At 47.8% G+C, this 20597-nt stretch overlaps 5 protein-coding genes across 5 annotated transcripts; 3 read left to right on the top strand and 2 right to left on the bottom strand.

Moving 5' to 3' along the window:
- Positions 1-1777: 1777 nt before the first annotated feature.
- Positions 1778-2767, bottom strand: BDV59DRAFT_202066 (Mycolic acid cyclopropane synthase; the record flags this gene model as incomplete). The annotated part of the gene is made up of 3 exons (XM_073693953.1): positions 1778-1885; positions 1950-2231; positions 2300-2767. The coding sequence occupies 3 exons, from the start codon at positions 2765-2767 to the stop codon at positions 1778-1780; spliced, it is 858 nt and encodes a 285-aa protein (XP_073547845.1).
- A 5882-nt stretch (positions 2768-8649) lies between these two features.
- On the top strand, positions 8650-10840 carry BDV59DRAFT_207908 (cytochrome P450; the record flags this gene model as incomplete). Its single annotated transcript, XM_073695094.1, has 5 exons — positions 8650-8842; positions 8905-9767; positions 9816-9926; positions 9978-10144; positions 10211-10840. 5 exons carry the CDS (start codon positions 8650-8652, stop codon positions 10389-10391), a joined length of 1515 nt encoding a protein of 504 aa, XP_073547846.1. The 3' UTR covers positions 10392-10840.
- A 126-nt stretch (positions 10841-10966) lies between these two features.
- On the top strand, positions 10967-13361 carry acuM (gluconeogenesis transcription factor RDS2). Its single transcript, XM_073689770.1, has 7 exons — positions 10967-11340; positions 11451-11473; positions 11639-11656; positions 11764-12055; positions 12116-12873; positions 12937-13133; positions 13194-13361. Exons 1-7 carry the CDS (start codon positions 11208-11210, stop codon positions 13243-13245), a joined length of 1473 nt encoding a protein of 490 aa, XP_073547847.1. The 5' UTR covers positions 10967-11207; the 3' UTR covers positions 13246-13361.
- Positions 13362-14782: 1421 nt separating this feature from the next.
- On the bottom strand, positions 14783-18279 carry BDV59DRAFT_32021 (WD40 repeat domain-containing protein). Its single transcript, XM_073696191.1, has 4 exons — positions 17620-18279; positions 17298-17569; positions 16416-17246; positions 14783-16362 (listed from the first exon to the last, which is right to left on the bottom strand). Exons 1-4 carry the CDS (start codon positions 18160-18162, stop codon positions 14826-14828), a joined length of 3183 nt encoding a protein of 1060 aa, XP_073547848.1. The 5' UTR covers positions 18163-18279; the 3' UTR covers positions 14783-14825.
- Positions 18280-19419: 1140 nt separating this feature from the next.
- Positions 19420-20596, top strand: rrg9 (mitochondrial ribosome assembly protein RRG9). The gene has a single exon (XM_073689771.1). The coding sequence runs from the start codon at positions 19503-19505 to the stop codon at positions 20289-20291; it is 789 nt and encodes a 262-aa protein (XP_073547849.1). The 5' UTR covers positions 19420-19502; the 3' UTR covers positions 20292-20596.
- Position 20597: the final 1 nt, after the last annotated feature.

Consider the following 20597-nt stretch of genomic DNA (forward strand, 5'->3'; position numbering starts at 1 on the left):
AGCCGCTCTTGTGACTCTATTGCCGCAAAGGTGTACAGCGGATGTTCATAAGTGTAAGTCCCTCGTACCGTGCTAGGGTCTGGTTTGCGTAGTGGATTCAATGTTACCAGAACCGGCCCGTACATGGAATATGGTAAGCCCTGCAGTTTATTCATGCAGTATGTGAGACTGACTTGGCTCGAGTCTCCCGTAGTCAGGTAGTTCCACGAGGACCACACGCTAGGGTTGCGTGGCATGTGTTCAGTATCGCAATGCAGAACAGCGGTATTTGGTGAGGTTTCAAAAGCTGAGAGAATAGATCTTTCGGTGGGTGTTGCTGAAGATGAAATAATAGTCATTGACTGGGGCGCGTGGGTCGCTAGTATGACATGGTCATAGACTGTAGTCACTCCGTCCTCAGTGGTTAGAGTGACACGCCCGGACCTATCATTGGCCAGTGACTTCACAGGTGTTGACAGAAACACATTTTGTGAAGGAATGTTAGAAACCACAGCATCAATATAATTCTTCGCCCCGTTTTTTAGAGTAAGCCATTCGGGGCGAGCCGAGACGGTGTTCAATAGGTGGTGATTCCACCTGGAGATCCTGTGTAAGTTATTACCACCACAATGGTTGAATATAATGACGTACATGAATTGGATGAGTGTTATTGCAGGAAACTGAAGAGCGCATTTATCGGGACTTGTACTCCAGATAGCAGCAGTCATCGGCAATAAATAGTTATCTCGGAAGGTGTTGGAATACCTCCCAGTGTTGAGATATTCACCAATTGTCAACGAGCTCCGCTCCCTGCACATGTCCTTTCGCAGCAGATCTAAGGCAAAGTAATTGAACCGCACAATATCAAATAGCATACGCCACATGACAGGCGAGAATATGCTTTTTGTCTGAGCAAAGATGGCTCTCATGGACGACCCGGCCCACTCGAATAACCCACCGTCCCGAGAAACGCTAAACGACATCTCAGATGCCATAGTGGAAATATTGGTAGCTTTCAAGAACGACATAAAATTGGCTTTGAAAAAGAAAACATCAACGTTGTATTCACAATATAAATGGAGCATGAAGCACTCACGATACGTCTCGCTGTTCAATACAATAAACCCAGTGTCCACGGGAACGTGACTACCACCTATATCAAACTGGACAGTATTGCTGTGCCCACCGAGTCTGCTATCAGCCTCATAAAGATATACAGTATGAGGGGAATGTCTAGTCAAAGCCCATGCGGCGGCAAGTCCTGCGGCACCGCTGCCTACAATGGCAACTTTCTTGCTATTGTCGAGAAACCAAACTTAGCAATATTGTTCTGAATATACCCTGTAGAATTTCGGACAAACCTTTGACTCATATCGAAACGGTTGAGCTGAGGTCTAATAAGATGGCTCAAGGGCATGAAGTTGAAATGGGGGACTTATGCTATCTTTATATCCCTCCTGGATGTCTTGGTCACAAGAACCAGATGACATAAAGAGAGGTCCTTAAGGTTAACTAGGTACCTTGAATTTATGGTGGGTTATTACTCTGTGGAAGGCTTTCGAAGATTGATCTCGTGCAATAGCTACACTATTTTTTAACTAGCTTTCTGAACCTAAGAATAAACATCCTTCAAGTCTCAATATCGTACGGATCAAAAAGACATTACGATTAGCCTGAAATGGTAGTCATTCAACAAATCCGAGACTGCTTTGATTGATCTGTCTCTATTTTGGAGGTCAAAAATTCTGAATTCTATATCTGTGATTTGCCTAATCTGTTCAGTATATTGATAGCCCTCTCAGACAATCTCAAACCCAGACGCTGAAGCTGGTCGTCGTGATGCAACTAGCATGACATCGCCAAGAATACCTTCGTAAAATCCAGCTTGGCAGTAGCTAAAGTAATACTAGATCAGGACATAGATTGTCAGCAAAATGAAATAGGTTAAAGGAAAACGAGAAGGCACATACAATCCACCTCCTTTTCAGGGCTTCCATTTCGTGATGAGTTCTCAGACCATATTTTATGATGAACCTCGACTGGATAAAATCCCAATTCGAAATGAATTTTTCTCTCCACAAGCGGAGTGTTTTGACATAATGATTTCCAATGTCTTCTAGGCTGTCCAGTTCCAGTGTCATTCCAGATCCACGGCTCAGACAGTCAACCAACTGGCGTACGGAAGGGAGATAACCTCCGGGAAAAACGTATTTGTCGAGGAAGTTATCAAGTATCTTGGGTTGCTCGTGGAGCTTCCTATTGTTAGCTACTATTCGTAAACGTTATCTAATTTTCGGGGCTGGGCAATGACTATAAGTACCTTCTCCATGAATGTTATAGCCTGTATGACAATCTTCCCATCGGCAGGATGTAGAAGATTATTCAGAACGTGGAAGTATTCATCGAGGAACTCCTTGCCCACGGCCTCAATCATCTCTATTGAGATTATGCGATCGTAGGAGCCCTTACTGGGTCTAGGGGTATTCCTGTAATCACAAAGAAGGAATTCGATGCGATCTTCGAAGCCTGCAGCTTGTACTCGTTTCTCGGCTAGACGCTTCTGTTCAGCAGATAAAGTTATTGCCGTGACTCGACACCCTGTTAAGCGAACAGCTTCAATAGCGGTGAAACCCCATCCGCCCCCAACATCTAAGACGTGATGTGAAGAGTCTATGTTGGCTTTCCGCACAATAGTGTGAACTTTTCGACGCTGTGCAGCTTCCATTGACTCGCCTGGTGTGGCCCAAATGGCGCAGGAATAAGACATGTCTTCGGACAGAAAGCCCATGAAGAGGTCGTTGGACGTATCGTAATGAAAGCTCGCATTCTTCAATGCGCTATCAGTCGTGTTTGATATTCTGGAAAGCTGGTTCCAAAAACGTAGGGGAAGGCTGTAAATAGGACTAGCTTCGCCTAAGGTGTCCCAGTTGCGGATATAGATCTGTGGTTTCTTAGTGATACGGGAGCCCTCTATAAGAGGGGAGCTAGCTTTACCTGAAACAGCTTAACCAAATCGTCACATTCAATAGCTTGAAGCATGTAACACTCGGCAAATCCCTGATACGGTCAGTTTGCTAGGGTACTCAGCACCCACTGGCATTATTTAATAACCTACAATATCTAGGTTTTGGGATAGCCTCCACCAAAGGTTACTGCAATCTTTGACTACCACGGAAGTTTCGATATCTGCAGGCGATGACTTGCCCATTGCGGGACCAATACTCACTTTTAAAGTATCATTTGAAGTGGTATCCTTGAGAGTGAGGTTGATTCTGCCATGTGCAATACTTTTGCTAAGTAACCCCAAGAGGCGTTGTTTCATCCACGAGGATGGGTAACAAATAATTGTACTGAGTATAAAGCCCATGACGATCCTAGTTGAATAACAACCCAGAGTTTGGTAGCAACTTGCGAGATGACAGTAGCAATGGCTATACGGAGTGTCATTAAATATATGCTTCTCCACATACGCAACCTGAAAGAACGAAGGTCAATTTATCTGATGTAATCTGGAGATAGGCTCAGCTATGTATCACGGATTATCTTACTAGGGGCTTTAGCGTATTGTATTGCTCATTGCTATACGGAACGCAGTTTTCTCCTCGATACAACACTAGGTACAATAGGATGTCAGAATCCAGGCCCGTACCCAATACTACGGGATGATTTTGCTCATTGCATTTATCCATCCATTGTCCGGACGGCTGTAAAGAGATATTTTAAGACCAACAGTAACTTCACTAGGCCAGCAATATTTACTCATATGAGCATGCATTCGCTTCTGCAGACTGTGGAAACTTGGTTATGTAGTCATAAGAGCAAAGATTGACTCCCGGATTGACTCCCGGGAGCTGCTTCTTTCCGGGTGTCATGGATGCTTGTCGCCGAAAAAGGCAATACGGACATGTTACTAGCTCATGAACGGTGCATGCCACAAAACTATATCTGGCTTTCAGGAAACTTGATGTTTATACTTTCATAATTCGTCAATCCGGAGTATTTGATATCTTTAGTGGCATCTTCGTATAGGACTCATTATAATTTAGTATATAACCTCGAATTAGGTAACCAATGGAACAAAGCAATATTTTAAACCACTCAATAAAGTCCAAAGGAGGAGGAGACCCTCCAGTCGCAAAAGAGTCGAGCTTCCCATAGCGAATCGATTCATAAACAGCAGTTCTAACAGCTTCATTCGATACTCATTCTTTGCAGCATGTGGGCAACACGCAAAGACATAGTAATCCAGCTTTGAGATGCATGAAACACTCCCCGAAATTGGAGTACCCCTATGCGACGACCAAAGTCGCATCCAGTACGTCACGAAACACAGGAGCCTTTCTGTCCACTTTAGGGCCAGAACAGCGTTATCATCTGTGTCTTCTTCATGAACAAGTCGATGAAATAGCTCGATCCCAGAGACACTTAATAAATCGGAACGGCACATAACGTCCGCAAACGCATCGGCATTTGTGATGATATTTTGAGCAAGATATGTGTAAAAATCTGCAGACTGAACTTGCAAACTGAGCACCTTCGGTTCATTAGCAGAGACCTGTTGGGCGGTGGATGTAAGGGACACCGTTTCTGCAGATTTCCCTTCTAGGCATGTCGCGGTATATCGTACAGTAATGGGCATTCTAGTATTCCTGACCACATGAGCCAGATAACGGCGGAATACTGATTCGAAAAATTTCTCCATCTCGTTAGGAGGTCTTCCGATGCTGTTCTTTTGTGGGAAAGGTCGGTTCCAAATTGGTAGCCGGCGTATCAAATACAGCCTTGCCGCTTCAAACAATATGCGAGGGAACGTGATGAGATCTACCCAGCACCATGTGAGGAAAACTCTATACCTTGCAACCCGCCTGAGTTCGTTGAAGCTGATCCCTGGATTTGTGGAACAGACGCTAGTTACCAGTTTGGTTTTTCCTTGCGGCGAGAACAATGTTATCATGGTGTGGATTGGTCTCGTTGATGCAGTGTTAAGAGGATCATCGGTACGAAGGGAATATGTTCCGTCAACAGAATTAAATGGCGACACATAGAATTCTTTTGGCCACGTATATTTAACGTTCCGATGGACACCATTGCTGGAGGACTGCAGCAGATACATATGCCGTTCACCGAAGGTATTGTTCACTTCAAGAATGATGGCGATCAACGCTTTCTCGGCGGAATATAGGTACCAAAATGATACCGGATTGAAGGAATATCCGAAGCAGCTGGGTGTCGTTATGAGATAAACATAAGGGTAATCGGTGTCCCGAAGTCCCTGTGGTTGGGGTACATCCCAATGTTATAACTCATTTGGGAGATACATCGTACAGCACAGTGACTAACCTGACTTTCTAGGAATTCCTTGACCTTTTCATCCCACCCTTGATTGGCATTTCTCGCCAGATAGTCCCAATTGCTTACTCCCCATCCGGTGCCCTTGAGCATCATCCCTGCAACACAATGCTGGTGATCCCACCGAACAAAGATGCCTACCAAAAGATAGGTATAAGAAAAAGAATGTATCTTTGGCCAGACACGAGTATGCCTGAGTATACATGGATAAAGTATAATCTGATCCATATTCTTGTGTTTGTTTGTGCTCAATAGTTTTTGGGTACGAAGGCTGTTCTGGGCAAAGAAAAATATTGCTTGCACCATTCGTTTCTGCAGCAATGCGTTGTTGGTTCAACCGGTCAACGCAAGATAACTACCCAAGTACTGTCCGGAAGTGAAAGTCAACGGTTGAGAAGGAGGCTGTGGAAAGACAAGATTAGTTGTGAGACGTACTATACAACCCTACTTAAGATAGGGAAATGGGATCGCGGGCGCTGTGCTGTCACTTTGGATGCATGACTTCGTAGGTAGCATCCCTAGCAACCTTTATGCAGAATGTGGGAAGAGGAAAGAATCCAAGGAGAAAAGCAGGGCTAGTAGGGTTGCATCTTTCTACTGTTTCCATATTGAGCTTGTAGCATAGCGAATAAGGATGTGTCATCTCCATTCTGCCGGCTCGTTTTGGACCTTCCTAAATTGGTAATACAGAGGTCGAGCTTACCCAATTCTGTCCTCTGCACAAATGACATCAATCAATAATGCCGAAAGCTCCTCCACGTCCTGAACAGGAAGATTTATAATACAACTGGGTAACCTACCTTTTGTTTGCGTCTCTCAAGTCTCGACCCTGGTCTGACTCATGGGCGGGTCTTGTCCTTTGCTCAACTTCTCATGCTCAGCTCTTGTAACGCAGCGACAGCTTGTTCAATATGGAAGTTGTTCATCGGGCTATGAAAAGTGGCCACAACACAAGTGCGCGCGAACTTATCGAGAAACAATTAGAAGGACTTTCAGAGATTAGGCAGCTAGAGATGTTGACGGAGGTCCTTACAATTAGCCCGGAAGTCGACGAGAGATTCGCGGAAGTGATATATGCTGCTTGGTGTCATTTGTGCGAGAGAGACCTTTGGTCCTTCAAGTACGAATCATTGGAGCAGTATAGAAAACTTATCGGGTATCGCGACACTGTAAGGCCAATCATTCACCGATTTAAGAGATCCGATCGAGCGAAATTCACAAGCATGAATCTTATCGAAAACAATTGGAATGTTCCGGTTACCGAAGCTTTACCACCATCCCTTGCTCCTAAGTCATGGAGCAAACATGTTCTTTCTCTACTCGCTACATTGAGTAAGGAGAAACCAAAGGACGAGGCGGTATTGTTGTTGAAGGAAAGCATTGATCAGAGGCCCCATAGATCACGTCATTCAAGCAATTTGATTGCAAGTGACGTACAACGTGTGCTTAGCGCACTTCCTGGGCTTAAAGATAGGAAAGGAAAGTTTTCTATTAGGTGAACAACTCTGCCAAATGGTGCACTGCTAACATAGGTCAGAATGCTTAGCTACCAGACAGCGTAGGGGCTGTAATCAGACCGATAATTCGTCTATGGACGCTGATTCCAGCTCGATTTATCACACGTTCGATAGGGCCTCCAGCATAACAAGCGAGTCAGATGAATCTATGAGTTTCGGGCAGAATCTAATGGCTCCCATTGGGCAAACCGTTTGTGAATGCTCGCCTATATGCCTGCCTCTGATAATTTTAATGTCTGTGGGCTTGCCCACAATGACTCATGAACTGGCCATGGAGTTATTCAGATGGGCTCAAAGTGTGTCTTGGTCCAGCCTTTGCATCTATCACCTGCAATGTTTAGCAGGGTACAAGTACGGGAATGACGCAAAAGAGCTTTCCCAGGTTGAGATTATCAATAAGTTAGAACAGCTGTTATTTGATGAGATGTCTCTGGAAAGCATGATAATTTGTTCTACTGATCTGTCATTTTGTCTATAAATGTTGAGGAAACTCAAAGGATTAGGGGATCAGTGACGGCGGTGGACCATAACGGACCTGCTTTCTCGAGTTAACAAATCAAATATCTGTCAGCCATGCCATACCCTAAGAGCCAAGGCACTTTTTGGTAGCAGAATGATTAAATCTAGTTTAACAAAGGTTCGCGTTCTGAAGATTTCCGCAGATTGTTGTGGTCCACGATGAAACGAAATCCATCCACGGAGGCCGACATGGCTATTCAGGAGACAATTGCAAATAACCAAGTCGGTTCAGCGGTAAATATAACTTAATATATGTAAAGGACTCGGGATATGTCTAGGAGATATTTCTGTCACAACAGACGCCGCAGATTACTTAGGTAATGTCTTTCGTAGTATATGGGGCAGAAACGGAATCGAAGGGCAGAACTTATGCCGCAGGTTGTATTTTATAGAGATGAGCAAGTTTAGAAGCAGACGCGAACACCTATAAAATACAATCTACGCGCAGAACTGGGACCATGCAGCGCGTAAAACATCAAGAGCATCTGTAATAAGTTCCATATAATGCTCTGGCGGAGTAATATGAACATATCCCTAACAGAGACACCTCTACTTATGATTCAGCGACAATTTCCCGATTTCGTTTTGCCAATGAGTCTAATAATATATGTAAGGACTTCTATATCGGGCATACTCGTTCTCCCAGGTACTCTGCACCAGCGCCCTGATCCTCATATGGACATAAGCACATCCTGGCTGACGGCTGGTCGAGGAAATCTGATTCATCTCTCGAACTGGAAGCTGAATTAAACAATATGAGTCTATTAGATATATCATATTGACTGCTCATGTAATACCGTGTGGTAAAATTTACACTTCCAACCATGAATGCTGTGCCCACTCCCGGATTAGTTACCTCCCCGGCTGTTGAAGAGCAGCATCACTATGCATTGAATAGACCACTAGGGTGAGTGTGCTTTAGGCATTCTGACATTTTCAGTGAGTACATGACTATTCATAGTTGGTATTGCTAGTGAAGAGTACAATGACATAAAATAAATAACTAGTCCCGAAATTATGATCGTATGAGCCTGCGTGCGAGGCTTCCTCTACATAGGGCTCTATGACATGCCCAGAAAGCAAGTGCTGTATAGGTAAACCCTGTCAAAGCAATTGTAATCATTACAGTGTGCGTGGTCCAGAACCTGCAACCTGAAGTGTAAGCTCGACCCTGAGTGCTTCCTCCCATATATAACGCGACCTCTTTCTTTTTTCCCATACCCATGCCACTTCACTGATACCACTGGATTGAATCAAATAACGCTGTATAGAAAGAGCAGAAATTATGTTTCTTACAATATCTCTGGCTAGTCTCATCTACTACCTTGTTTCTATCATCTATCGGCTTTTCTTCCATCCTCTCAGCAAGTTCCCGGGACCCAAACTGGCTGCTGCCACGCGGTTGTATGATTTCTATTATTCAGTTGTCCGTGATGGAATGTATACCTGGGAGATTGAACGGATGCACAAGCAATATGGTTTGTTTCTCCACCTGTTGCTATTAGCCTTTGGCAACCGCTGATACTAAATGCTTCTCAAGGCCCGATTGTACGTATTGCGCCAGATGAGATCCACATTAACGATGCATCGTTCTATAATGCGATTTACACTGGGGGCACAAATAAACGGGAGAAATACCATACATATGTAAAGGGTATCGCATTGCCTAACTCAGTCGTATCAACTCTCGACCATAACCACCACAATCTCCGCCGCAAGTTTGTGTCCAACTTTTTCTCCAAGAGATCTGTCACGGGAATAGAGCCTCTGATCCATCGTAAAATTGACAAACTCGTCGAGCGCCTTGATGAATGCAGAAAGACCGGAAGTCTGGCAAATCTCAGTCTATTCTTCCACGCCATGACAATCGATGTCATTTCCCACTATGCATTTGGAGAGAACTATGATTTCCTGAACACCGAGGATCTCGAGAAAGAGGTCCGCGAGTCGCTCATAGCTTTGACTTTAATGTTCCATCTCAACAGATTTCTCCCTTTCGACGCGACATTCCTGCAGCAGATCCCCGTCTGGATACTCCAGAAGGTATTCCCTGATGCTGCAAGGTTCTTGACTGCCAAGAACAGAATTCGTACCCAGGCAGTACAAACTATCGAAGGTCAAAAGAAACCCAGCGATTCGACTTCGAAGGGGGAAACCATCTTTACCGCACTATTGAGTGATGAGCTGCCTGCCACGGAGAGAACGGCTGATCGGCTGCAGGATGAAGGGATGTTCCTCCTCCAAGCAGGCAGTGAGACTACAGGACAAGCCCTGGGGGTTACGATGTTCTATATACTCCGAGACAAGACTATATTGGCGAGAATGAAGGAGGAACTGGAGCCGCTGATGCCTGATTCGTCAAAACGGCCGACGATGGTAGAACTCCAAGCGTTACCGTACTTTGTAAGGGGGCCCGCAGCTATATTGATTGTCCTTGCTAACTGCCTCCAGAGCGCCGTGATCAACGAAGGTTTTCGTCTTTCCTACGGAACATTGACACGACTACCGCGTATAGCCCCCGACGAAGCTCTACGTTACAAATCATGGACGATACCGCCTGGGGTTCGTACCTGAAATGTCGTTGCTACCAGTGCACAGCTAAGAGACCTATAGACGCCCGTTAGTCAATCGACGTACCTTATACATACCGACCCGAACCTCTTCCCTGACCCTCACTCGTTCAATCCCGATCGCTGGATTGAAGCTGGTGACCAGAGATCTCATCTGGAGTCTTCGCTGGTTAATTTCACCAAAGGACGCAGGCAATGCCTGGGTATCAAGTAAGAGAGACATTAGAAAATCTCGGGTTATATGTAAAAGGCATTGCTGACCCTATTGGTTTGTAGCCTCGCCTCCACCGAGATTTATCTCACAGTTGCACACTTGGTGCGGTGGGTTGATATGGACCTCGACAACACCGATCTCGCCACTATCCAGCCATATCGCGACAGGCTAGTGATCATTCCAGAACCTGGCGACTACAAAGTGGAAGTGTCTGTCAAGGATGTGCGAGGAGTACATGCCTAGCGGCATTGATATCAGTTCTGTGGAGTTACCCTCTTATAGTTCAATAGTGGACAAATAGATGCATCTTAGGGTAGTTCGCCCTTCCAGCTTTCGTTAGCTTGTACTCCGTGAGTGATTTGTGATACTGGTAAATCCACTTCCATAGAAACGGATGTGACGACTATGATCCCTATTACGTATGCAATGCTATTCTTGCCCATAACATATGGGGAACACGAAGACATCCGCAGCGTCTCGCCACGAGGATTTGGACGGGGCGCAGTATCCTGAGATCCGATCTGTCGCCACTGGACGGGACAGAATGCAACGACGCAGCTGCAGCCACGCGAATGCGATGGTTAACAAGAGGAACGAAAGACCGTCCGTATCATACTCTGATTGGGACGTAGAGGAAAGGGTCCCCTGTCCTGGAAGACGAAATGCCGGCCGAGGTTGGAAACCAGGCACATGGATGGCTTGATGAATAATGCACGGGTTGGTTGGTTGCCTTTTCGGAAATGCGGAGGCGGTCGGGAAAAGATGGAGCCGGCGCTTCTCAGTTCGGCGGGGAAACCCTGAGGCATCATCGCGAATATACCTCCTTGGCTGCACACGCTTCCTTTCATTCTCGTGAACTCCTCTCGCCGAGTGCCTGTCCATGTCAACAGCTTGCGATACTGTTGGCCTGTGAGTGCTTCGTTTGACTGCGACGGCCTCCGCAACGTCCCGACCTTTGCGCAACACCGGTTGTTGACCGAAAAAAGCACCGCGCCCACGGTCTCCGGGTCCGATCACCACCAATTCAGTGCCGAGAATAGAAACAAATCGAATTCCAGCATGGCCGACAAGGAAGCGACCAGCAAGGAACCCTCATCGAAGGAATCCCAGCACACGTCGCCGGCTGCGAAGCCCGACAATACAGCTGCGGGGTCTCATTCCAGTCCCAAGAAGCGTCGCAAGGTTAATCATGGTAAGCAAGCATGCCACGCATGTATCCTACAAGGATGATGATCGCGGATCTTCGCGATTTCTATTCTATTTGTCTAAATCATGTTACTGATGCGTTTGCCACACCCCCAGCATGTGTCTATTGTCGACGATCGGTAAGCTAAGCTAGGCTTTGGAATTCCTCTCTAGCACGCACCCTCTGTCGGTCATTCGCAGGATGATCGCGCACATCGTGGCGCAAAGGGAAAAGAAAAATAGTTAACATCTCCAACCTGGTATTATTAATTTGCTGACTGATTGCTCTTGCACACGTGGTACAGCATATGACTTGCGACTCGGTACGACCCTCCTGAACTTTCCCTGTACAGCCCATCGACCCTTGTTGAACTGGTTGCCCGTCGTTCTCTACGAGATTAAGTGCTGATCCTTGCTTTCCCACGTTTAGGAGCGACCTTGTACGCGATGTATAAAACGGAACATCGGCCATCTTTGCCACGACGAGCCCCGCGAACCTTCCAAGCGAACCAGGAGTGAGCCCGATCACTCGACAGCCGAGCAGGAGACTCGACAAAGCAATGAGTATTCGAATCCACTACAAGGAATGCCCAGAGCCGTCGACGTTCAGGATGCTGCTGGCCAGCAAATTGTGTCCGACGGGCTTCCGTCTGTCAGTACTGTGCAGCAGGGAAACATTGCACCCTCAACAAGTCAAGGTGTTGGCGCAAATCAGTCGCAAAGTATGTGGACTCGAGCTAACCGTCCCCGTCGGCAGAGTGCTAATATTAACGCTTCCATAGTTCTAGGGTACAATGACTGGGTCGGAGGTCAGAGCCAATTCCAGGACATGCATACTTTTCACCCTTCGTACATGTTCAATGCACACGAAGTGACGAACGAATATAATCTTTTGGGTGATTTCTTGAGCAATAGTTTGCTTGACGATGGGGCCATGTTTCAAAATGACGACATCCATGGTATCTATTCTGACCCTACGTTGATCAATTCCATGGCCACACTTGGCGGGGGTGCCAATACGACACTCCTCCAGCAATCCCAACCCCCTCAAATGTCGCAAAACCAACAGGCTCAAGGCGAATCGGTACAAGGGCCAGCTGCCACTGTGATCAATGACAAAGCGAGGGAGACATACTATATGACCGCCGCCGACCCGTCTGGATCGGATCCGCCAGAAGAACGGATGAACAAACTTCTCAAGGCGAAGTACGATGCTGGCCTTCTCCGACCATTCAACTACGTGAAGGGATATGCCAGATTGAATTCCTATATGGAAAAGAACCTGCAACAAGTGTCTCGACAGAAGATCTTGCGTCAATTGGACAAGTTCCGACCCAAGTTCCGGGAAAGGATGCAGAGCCTGACCGATATTGAGCTTATTTTGGTTGAGATGTGGTTTGAGCGAAGCCTGATGGAATATGATCGGGTTTTTGCCAGCATGGCTATCCCTGCCTGCTGTTGGAGACGAACTGGCGAGATTTTCCGAGGCAACAAAGAAATGGCGGAGCTGATAGGGGTTCCAATCGAGAGCCTGAGAGATGTGAGACATCTTTTTACACTGTTGTGCTCTTGAAAATTTAGAGTCCAGGCTAACGCATGCCAGGGTAAACTTGCTCTCCATGAAATCATCGTGGAAGACCAGCTTGTGAGCTATTGGGAGAAATTCGGTGCCATTGCATTTGATAATACCCAGAAAGCCATGCTCACGAGTTGTACACTGAAAAACCCGAATTCAAATGCACCTGACGACGGCATTTCTTGCTGCTTCTCGTTTACCATCCGAAGAGATAACCACAATATGTAAGTTTATTCGCTTCACGTCTATTTGATAATCACCGGATCTGACCAACGTCCGCGTAGACCTTCGCTGATCGTGGGAAACTTCCTGCCTTCGCAACGGAAGTCCAACTGACTTATCGTTGATTTCTCTTCTGTTAACGGCGCAATGGCTATGAGGGGTCCTTCGTTGAGAATTGTCTTCGTATATATATACCTTTCCAAGTTGGGTTCCGGCAGCCTAAAATGGTTTTTCTTCTTTTTTTTTTTTTCCTTCTTCTTTTTTCTTGCTATTGCACAAATTTCGATCCATGTACTATACAATTTCTGGGTATCAGAACATTGGGTGCGAGTACTCCTGTTTATTTGTGGTTGTCGAATGTGGACTAGCTCGGTCAGGTGGATGAACCCTCCAAACAGCTGTAATATTGGCACGTATACCTATACAACTTCCGTAATCCCATCGAACGTTTGACTGGAGTTGCGAATCGTGCATGTCTTTCGTTCCCTTCGAATTGCTGATACTCCAAAAGTCTGAAAGCCAAGAATAAAGATGTCTTCCTCAGGGCATCTCCAGAAAAGAGTCGAGGCTCTACTGGGTAAAATCTCTCCACTCCTTGAACTATCTCATATTTAGCTGGTCCGATTCCGATGACTTTTCGCTGACAAACACATCGCAGACTTTGTAACTTCACTCTTCATACTTCGCCCTTGCACAGCGAAACCATCCAAGCGATCAATCAATATGCCAGCCAGATACCACTATTTCAAACCGCCCTCTCAGTATCGTGCCGTTGGCGCCTAGATGAGGAAGGAGTGGCTTTATGGAATGATTGCATATGGTTAACATCGCCTGGCGACCGCCCTTGTTCGGAGCAAATTTGCAACGGTACACCGTCGTACGGTATATTCCTATTGAATTGACACATGCTCACTGGTATAAAAGTCAAGATGCTTGCATTTGGTATGCTTGAGACTGTTCGGCGGACGAAATTTTCAGGTGAGGATATGTACCGGGGGAGCAAAAGATACGTTGTCCACCCGATACCCCGACGATGAGATCCGTTGGATGGCAACCGTTGCGTGCAACCGCGCTGTGGACTTTTATCTTGTATCAGGAGATGACGATTGTTGTCGGTGGGCGCGAAAGGCAATCGAGCTAGCGGGGTTATCTGACGACGGTGGAATGTTGGGCAGGCTCCTAAGAGAGAGATACGCTAAGCTGGTGTGAGAAGTGGAAGGTTGGGAATGAGCTATTTACAGGCATTTCTACTTGCTGAGAATGGCACGTGCGGGCCTTGAAATACGTCAGTAGTCCATAGTAAATATGATTGAACTGCATAGGTAGTATCATGTTGTATCTCCCGAGCAGGTAAAATTTCCTCGCGCCAATAGCTAATTTGGGTATCATTCAGAAATAAGGACGTTCAACATGCTAAATATCGCATGGCGACAAAAGAAGACGCAATTGATGAAACATCCCTGGAAGTATTGAGGCATAAGATAAGAAAAAAAAAAAAACCCCCCGCGAAGCCTTTAGAAAACAGATTTGTTTAACGAAAAAGAGCGACAATACAATGGGTAGTAGGTGTGTATGCCGATCCTTGAGACATGCAAGCAACGCCCAGTAACACCATGGATGCCTTAGATGCTAGAATGATGAGAGGAAGGAAATACCGGTCACAACGATGTCCAGACCACAGAAAACGGCTGCCCTTATCCCTCTCCAGTGACATCAAGTGAGGGACGTCTGGTAGGCCTTGAGAAATTCTTGTATCTCAGATTTGGAGTAGATGGTGTGCGATGCTTCACAAGATGCACATTGTCGTCAGTGACAGGAGGAACCGAGACGACTTTGTCGGCCTCATTTTCTTTCCCACTGCTGTCTGTCTCCTCCACTTCGCCTCTTGTGTGTTCGCACTTGAGATTCCGGGAGCCCAGGACACGCAGTGTAAGACCCAACTCTCTCTCCAGCTCTTTCTGTGAGTGAAGGTGTTCGGTAGATCCATTCAGCTTCTTCCGGTAGGCTTTCAACGTGCGACAGACCTGCTCAGTGGACATGTCTAGGCTACCGAATTCGCTTTTTCCTGCGTTTCTAGTGCGGTGGGATCGGAAGTCCAGTGATGACCTTCGGACATTATTCGGGTTGCTGCTGCGCTTTACGGGCGTAGGGGTTGAACTAGCAGGCGAAGGTGTCTCATGGAATCGCGCGAGACGGGATCCAGAGAGTGGTGAAGGGCGCGTGGAAGTGGAGGGAGGGGTGGAAGGGACAGGACTGCCGCTATTCGACTCAAGAGAGAGTTTGGAGAACTTGCGAACCAATGGCGGTGAGTGTTCACGCATCGATGTAGGCGTTGTTGCTGAGTTATCTTGTCGGAAGCCAGCCAGTTCATTTCGCGACAATATCTTGCGCAGTGGAGGCTGAGATAAGGGTGATTCTTTCGATAATACCTCGTCTTCTTTTGCGGCGGTCTGGACCGATTCAGGTTGCTGCTGGGGCTGAACTAGTACGTCCCATATCATCACGACCCCATCCATGCCAGAGCTGACGAGCGTGCGGGTAATTTTCCCTGGTGGACCCCGTCGGGATTCCAGCAAGCAGACGTCGCTGACTCCTTCTGTGTGACCGAACTCACCCGTGAGAAGAACTCCTCGGGCGAGGTCATAAACACGAATCGACTTATCCGTTCCCGAGACGCCAATGAGAAGCCTAGGACTCTGTCCTGGGGTTTCGTCGGCCACAGTGAGCGCCCCCATAACGACCGTATCATTTGACTCGGAGTCAAGAGCCCGGAATGATTGGAGGTTTCGGCCAGAAACAATCTCGTACTGCTGGATGCAACGGTCCACTGTCGAAACTGCGATCGATTCTGTGTCTTCCGTAGATAAAGCCATGGAGACCGGGGAGGCTTTCACCGTTATTACTTTAGAGATCATGTATGCGACAACAGTGGAACCACTTTCTTCCCTAGTCACACGTTCTCTGACAATGATTGTTCGATCCGCAGAGCATGATAGTAGCCTTTGTCCATTGTTCACAAAGAGGAGCTGTCCTATAGCTCCAACATGATCATCCATTGTCTGGATCAACTGGAGATTTTCTCTGTCCCGCTGGAAGAGCTGAACCATGCGGTCACGTCCACCACTGGCAATTATAGAAGTTTCACCAGTCGAATGTAAGGCAATGTCGGTTATTTCACCTCCATGTGCTCGGACAACATTCACGCACTCCAATGAGCGCCCTTTCAAAACTCTAGTCCATGTTAGTACCGCTGCAGATAGTTGAAGTTCTCCTCGGTCACGTACCGCAACACGCCAAATTTATCGCCAGATACGAAAAGGTCCTTGCACTCAGTGGCTCGCAATACCTTGAGCTCATTTAAATGATCGCTGTCATTACCAGCAATCTGCTCAAGAGTCACCACTTTCGAATCATGGCATTTGCCATCTAGATCCCAAAAATTGACAGTGCCTTTGCATGACCACGTGAAAAAGTCGGCATCCCACGCATTAGGTTGGGCTAGTGAACGGATACCAAGGACGGCGTCCCTGTGAGCTGATAAGGTGATTCCAGAAGGATCCTGTTGGTCAGAGCTAGCTAGGGCGTCCATTGGATAGATATGAATTGCTTTCGTGGAATCCACTGCCACCAAATGGGACGTCAGCGAACCCATGCAAGTAATGGCAGAACCCTTGATCTTGCTTTCTGGAGTGGGCAGCCGTCTGTTTTCCACGGGACCCATTTTCGTATGTGGCCGTAGTTCTTCCATCGAGACTCTCTTCATCTGCTGTCCTCGGCCACCTATCCAGATACAAGACCGATCTGAGTCCACCGCTAAGGAAGTAATACCAAATCCTAGGTTTTGGACGACAGACAACTTCTGGGATGACTCATTATCATCCAAGAAACACAAAGCCCCCGTGTCTGTGCCGAGAACAGCTTCTTGGTCCGAAATACTGGCAACGCTGGTGAATGTATTCTCGGCCAGTGTCCCCAACAAGCAATTCCTTCCCGATAGGGCCTTGGGGGCAGTTGTTGGCGTGCCAGGGGCCAATTCCCCGTTTGGTCGGGACTTGGAAGGGGATCCGGCATTGACATCGGGGAGCCGCCAAACCTTGACGTGCCGAACACCTGCCCTAAATGGAGCTTAGCCAGGGAACTGCAGGAATACAAGATGGAACACATACGTGATCAGAGTCTGTCCCATCCAGCACATCTCATGGATGAAAGAGGTGCATTTGTTCGTGGAATGCAGCTTCGCCGCGCCGTTCTTGAGGTTGATGTTCCATACAAAAAGAAAGCCGTCGTTTACGTCCCCAAGAGTGGCTAGGTATTGCGAGTTCGAGCTAAATGACAAGCTACGAACCCCAAAAGTATGTTCAGCCAGGATTGAAAGAGGCACATCTTGTGGTGCATCTTTTGCGGTGGAGAAGATGAGAACTCGGGGATTATAGCCGGTCTGGGAAAGTCAGTACCATCCTCACGCCGTTTCAAAGGACTGCAACTCGCCTCTCCCACTGCAAGAAACCTCCCATTGGGACTGATTGCCACGCTAGTTACCGCTTTGACTCTCTCTCTTGAAGACCAAGCACGAGGCGTGGTATTGTCTACCGATTCATTGGAGGGTGAGCCACTGTAACTTACGCCGTTCGTCGAAGGCTTGATGCCGGAGAACGACTTTTTCCGTGTATTTGGTGTGATGGGAGGAGTAGACGGGTTGTAGAACGATGTTATGGGATGTACACTGGGGACGGAGGGGCGCGCTCGAAAGAACCGTTGCGTCACATTATGGTCGTCATCCAACTCTGCCAGCACGGCTGCCGAGCCGGCACATAGGGCAAAGGAGCGACTCTGATCGTGACTGCAAAAGCCATTGGGAGTTGTTGTGGTCGTTCCGATGACGGTACGGAGGGCCAAGGTCGATTGGTATTGGGGCGCCCGATTGGGGGTCCGCGGGGGTGGTCGGATGGTCGGAGAGTTCGACGGCGTGATTCGAAGGGAGGAGCCGGAGCCAGCCGATTTCGATTTCACGCTGAGAGAATTATACGCCATTACCGGCAAGGATTGAGGTGGTTCACGATGGTGCAGTATCCCCAGGGTGTGCTGGGGCGTTTGATTGCATTGGTCGCGTCGCGGTTTCGCAGTTCGATAGGGTATGAGGATGACTCTATCGCCCGCATGTGATAGAATGGAACGAGTAGGAAAACAAGACTCGGTGGCGAAAGACAGCCAGTTTAATTAAGAGAGGTATTTCTCAGATGCAGGAGAAGGTTTTCGGGCAGGGAGATGGGAAATCGAGCAGATCAGAGTGCGCGGGAGCGGCGTGATGTGATCGGAGGAAAGAAACGAAGGCGGGGTGGAAGTGAGAAGCCACAGAGAAAGAAGAGAGGAGAGGATAAAGAAGAGAGCGACAGCCACCAAACAACGGTTGAAGGAGTGACGAGAAAAGAATGGATGAGAAGGAGGGAAGAATCCAGGAGTGGTGGAGAGAGAGAGAGCTATGGGAGCTCCCAGATTAGCTCCAGCATTCCAGTGGGCGGAGGCGCAGGGATTGGCGAACCGACCCGATGGAGGAGGGATCGAAGGGATCTGACAGTCAATCCCTTCTCACTAATAACCTAAAATCCAGCGCCAGGAACAGGTGTTGGTCCGACACGGTGGTTCACGGGAGTCGGGGATCTGTCGACATCAGTCGCCAGATAGTCTCGGGGCACCGACCAGGTGAACTCGCACTGATCTGGATTTGCAGGAGAAAATTCCCCTTCCCCATGCGACATTCCCCTGGTTGATGGGAAGAATGAATGACGGCCCTTTTCTTTTTCCTTTTTGGTCCAGGTGGATCGACACCCGAGGCGTCTGGTGGCCCTCCCACTGATGATCGTCGTTCGGTTCTGCCAGGACGGGAAGTAGAATATCAGTCTTCGAATTCTCTGAGGGTATGGGTTGCTGTGGAGGAGACGAAGGAAACGACTGGTCGTGGGGAGACGGAGGTGGATGGAGAAGGGAGAAGTATTAGCTGGGGTAACTCGAACCAGAGCTGCCAGATATATAAACAAACTGGCCTCATGTGTACCACGGAGATATATCTTCGGTGGTTCACTGCTCGACTTGAAAGCACAACACCTTGCTTAGACAAGTCGTTCCATCCACTATTGAACAAGGTGATCAGCTTCGATAGGTGCCTATCACTATGTAGCGTCGTACGAATAATAAGGTGGAGTTGTATACAGTCACATGACCACATATGCCTCAGGCCGCCAAACTGAGATCTTCCCGTTTGGTCACCTCATTTCCTCCATGAAACCGACCACTGCTCAATCTCTTCCCTTTCATTCCGCCACCAACCTAGCTTTTTGATATCTTCTTGCGCGCCGCATTTCTCTTCCGGATGCATGATGGTCGCTTTCTGTGCTCGCTCGACATCCCTCGCTTTGCCTACAGTCCTCCGAAACGTCTTCCGTGCTGAACTTGCTTCGGAGCTTCCTTCCCTTGGCCGGCATCGTAAACCTGCCAATTTACGACATTTCCGGTCGATTCCACTTAATGGATCCGTGCAATCCAGACCGTTAACATCCTCCACGGAGCCGCCAGCCACGCCTCGGTCGCAGCCACATGAGAACACCCATCATAATGAGGTTTCTATAGAGGAGCTCACGACTAGGGCTGATACCTCAAACCCTACGCCGGCAGATACACCACATACTTCACCAGAAGTTGCGACGATGCATAAGAAGTCGGTGGAAGGCGTAGGAACCAAGCTCCGCTTAGATAACGAATTGAAGCGCGCAGGCCCCAAGCCAAAGAAAAAGAAAGAAGGATGGCAGATCCAAAAAGATGCCTTGAGGCGGAAGTTTCGTGACGGGTGGAATCCGCCAAAGAAGCTCTCCCCTGATGCTCTAGAGGGCATTCGTCACTTGAATGCTGTCGCGCCCGACCGGTTCACCACCCCAGTTCTGGCTGAGCAATTCGGCGTATCCCCAGAAGCTATTCGACGGATCCTGAAGAGTAAGTGGCGAGCCTCCGAGGAAGAGCTGGAGGATCGACGCAAGCGATGGGAGAGGCGACATGATCGAATCTGGGGACATCTATCGGAACTCGGTCTGCGACCGAAGACGAAACGCACCGACGCCTTCTCTGATACCAATGTATTATACGATGCCCGCCATAAGCGTGGGAAGTGATTACTTCTGCGCGGGCTGTAACCTCTAAATCTTGTATCATATCTAGCATTGCATATACCTAGGTAGCCTGGTAAATAGGTTCGCGAGCCGAAGCTCGGACATGTGACGTAAAGACCCAAATACGGGGCAGCGGATTTCTCTGAACTGCCAAGTCAGTTAATATCACACGAAGCTCTTAGAGAGCATTGTGAAGAAAGTAGTTCAATCGAGATCATTGGGGGAGATCCTGGCTTGTGCATCGTCAGGTGCTTCCATGCTTACCTGAGTGGATTGACGGACACCCGCCATATCTCCGAACAACCACCC

The sequence above is a fragment of the Aspergillus ambiguus genome, assembly GCF_047715705.1.
Source record: "Aspergillus ambiguus strain CBS 117.58 unplaced genomic scaffold BDV59scaffold_16, whole genome shotgun sequence".
Classification (NCBI taxonomy): Eukaryota; Fungi; Ascomycota; class Eurotiomycetes; order Eurotiales; family Aspergillaceae; genus Aspergillus; species Aspergillus ambiguus.

What these genes read in the sequence shown, in the direction of transcription:
- acuM (XM_073689770.1), top strand. Translation starts at nt 11,208, where the DNA reads ATGGCCGACAAGGAAGCGACCAGCAAGGAACCCTCATCGAAGGAATCC. An exon ending in GCGTCGCAAGGTTAATCATG is followed by an intron (nt 11,341 to 11,450) that starts GTAAGCAAGCAT and finishes CCACACCCCCAG; the next exon opens with CATGTGTCTATTGTCGACGA. An exon ending in CAATCGAGAGCCTGAGAGAT is followed by an intron (nt 12,874 to 12,936) that starts GTGAGACATCTT and finishes AACGCATGCCAG; the next exon opens with GGTAAACTTGCTCTCCATGA.
- BDV59DRAFT_32021 (XM_073696191.1), bottom strand. Translation starts at nt 18,162, where the DNA reads ATGGCGTATAATTCTCTCAGCGTGAAATCGAAATCGGCTGGCTCCGGC. An exon ending in GGTTTCTTGCAGTGGGAGAG is followed by an intron (nt 17,570 to 17,619) that starts GCGAGTTGCAGT and finishes TGACTTTCCCAG; the next exon opens with ACCGGCTATAATCCCCGAGT. An exon ending in GATAAATTTGGCGTGTTGCG is followed by an intron (nt 16,363 to 16,415) that starts GTACGTGACCGA and finishes AACATGGACTAG; the next exon opens with AGTTTTGAAAGGGCGCTCAT.
- rrg9 (XM_073689771.1), top strand. Translation starts at nt 19,503, where the DNA reads ATGATGGTCGCTTTCTGTGCTCGCTCGACATCCCTCGCTTTGCCTACA.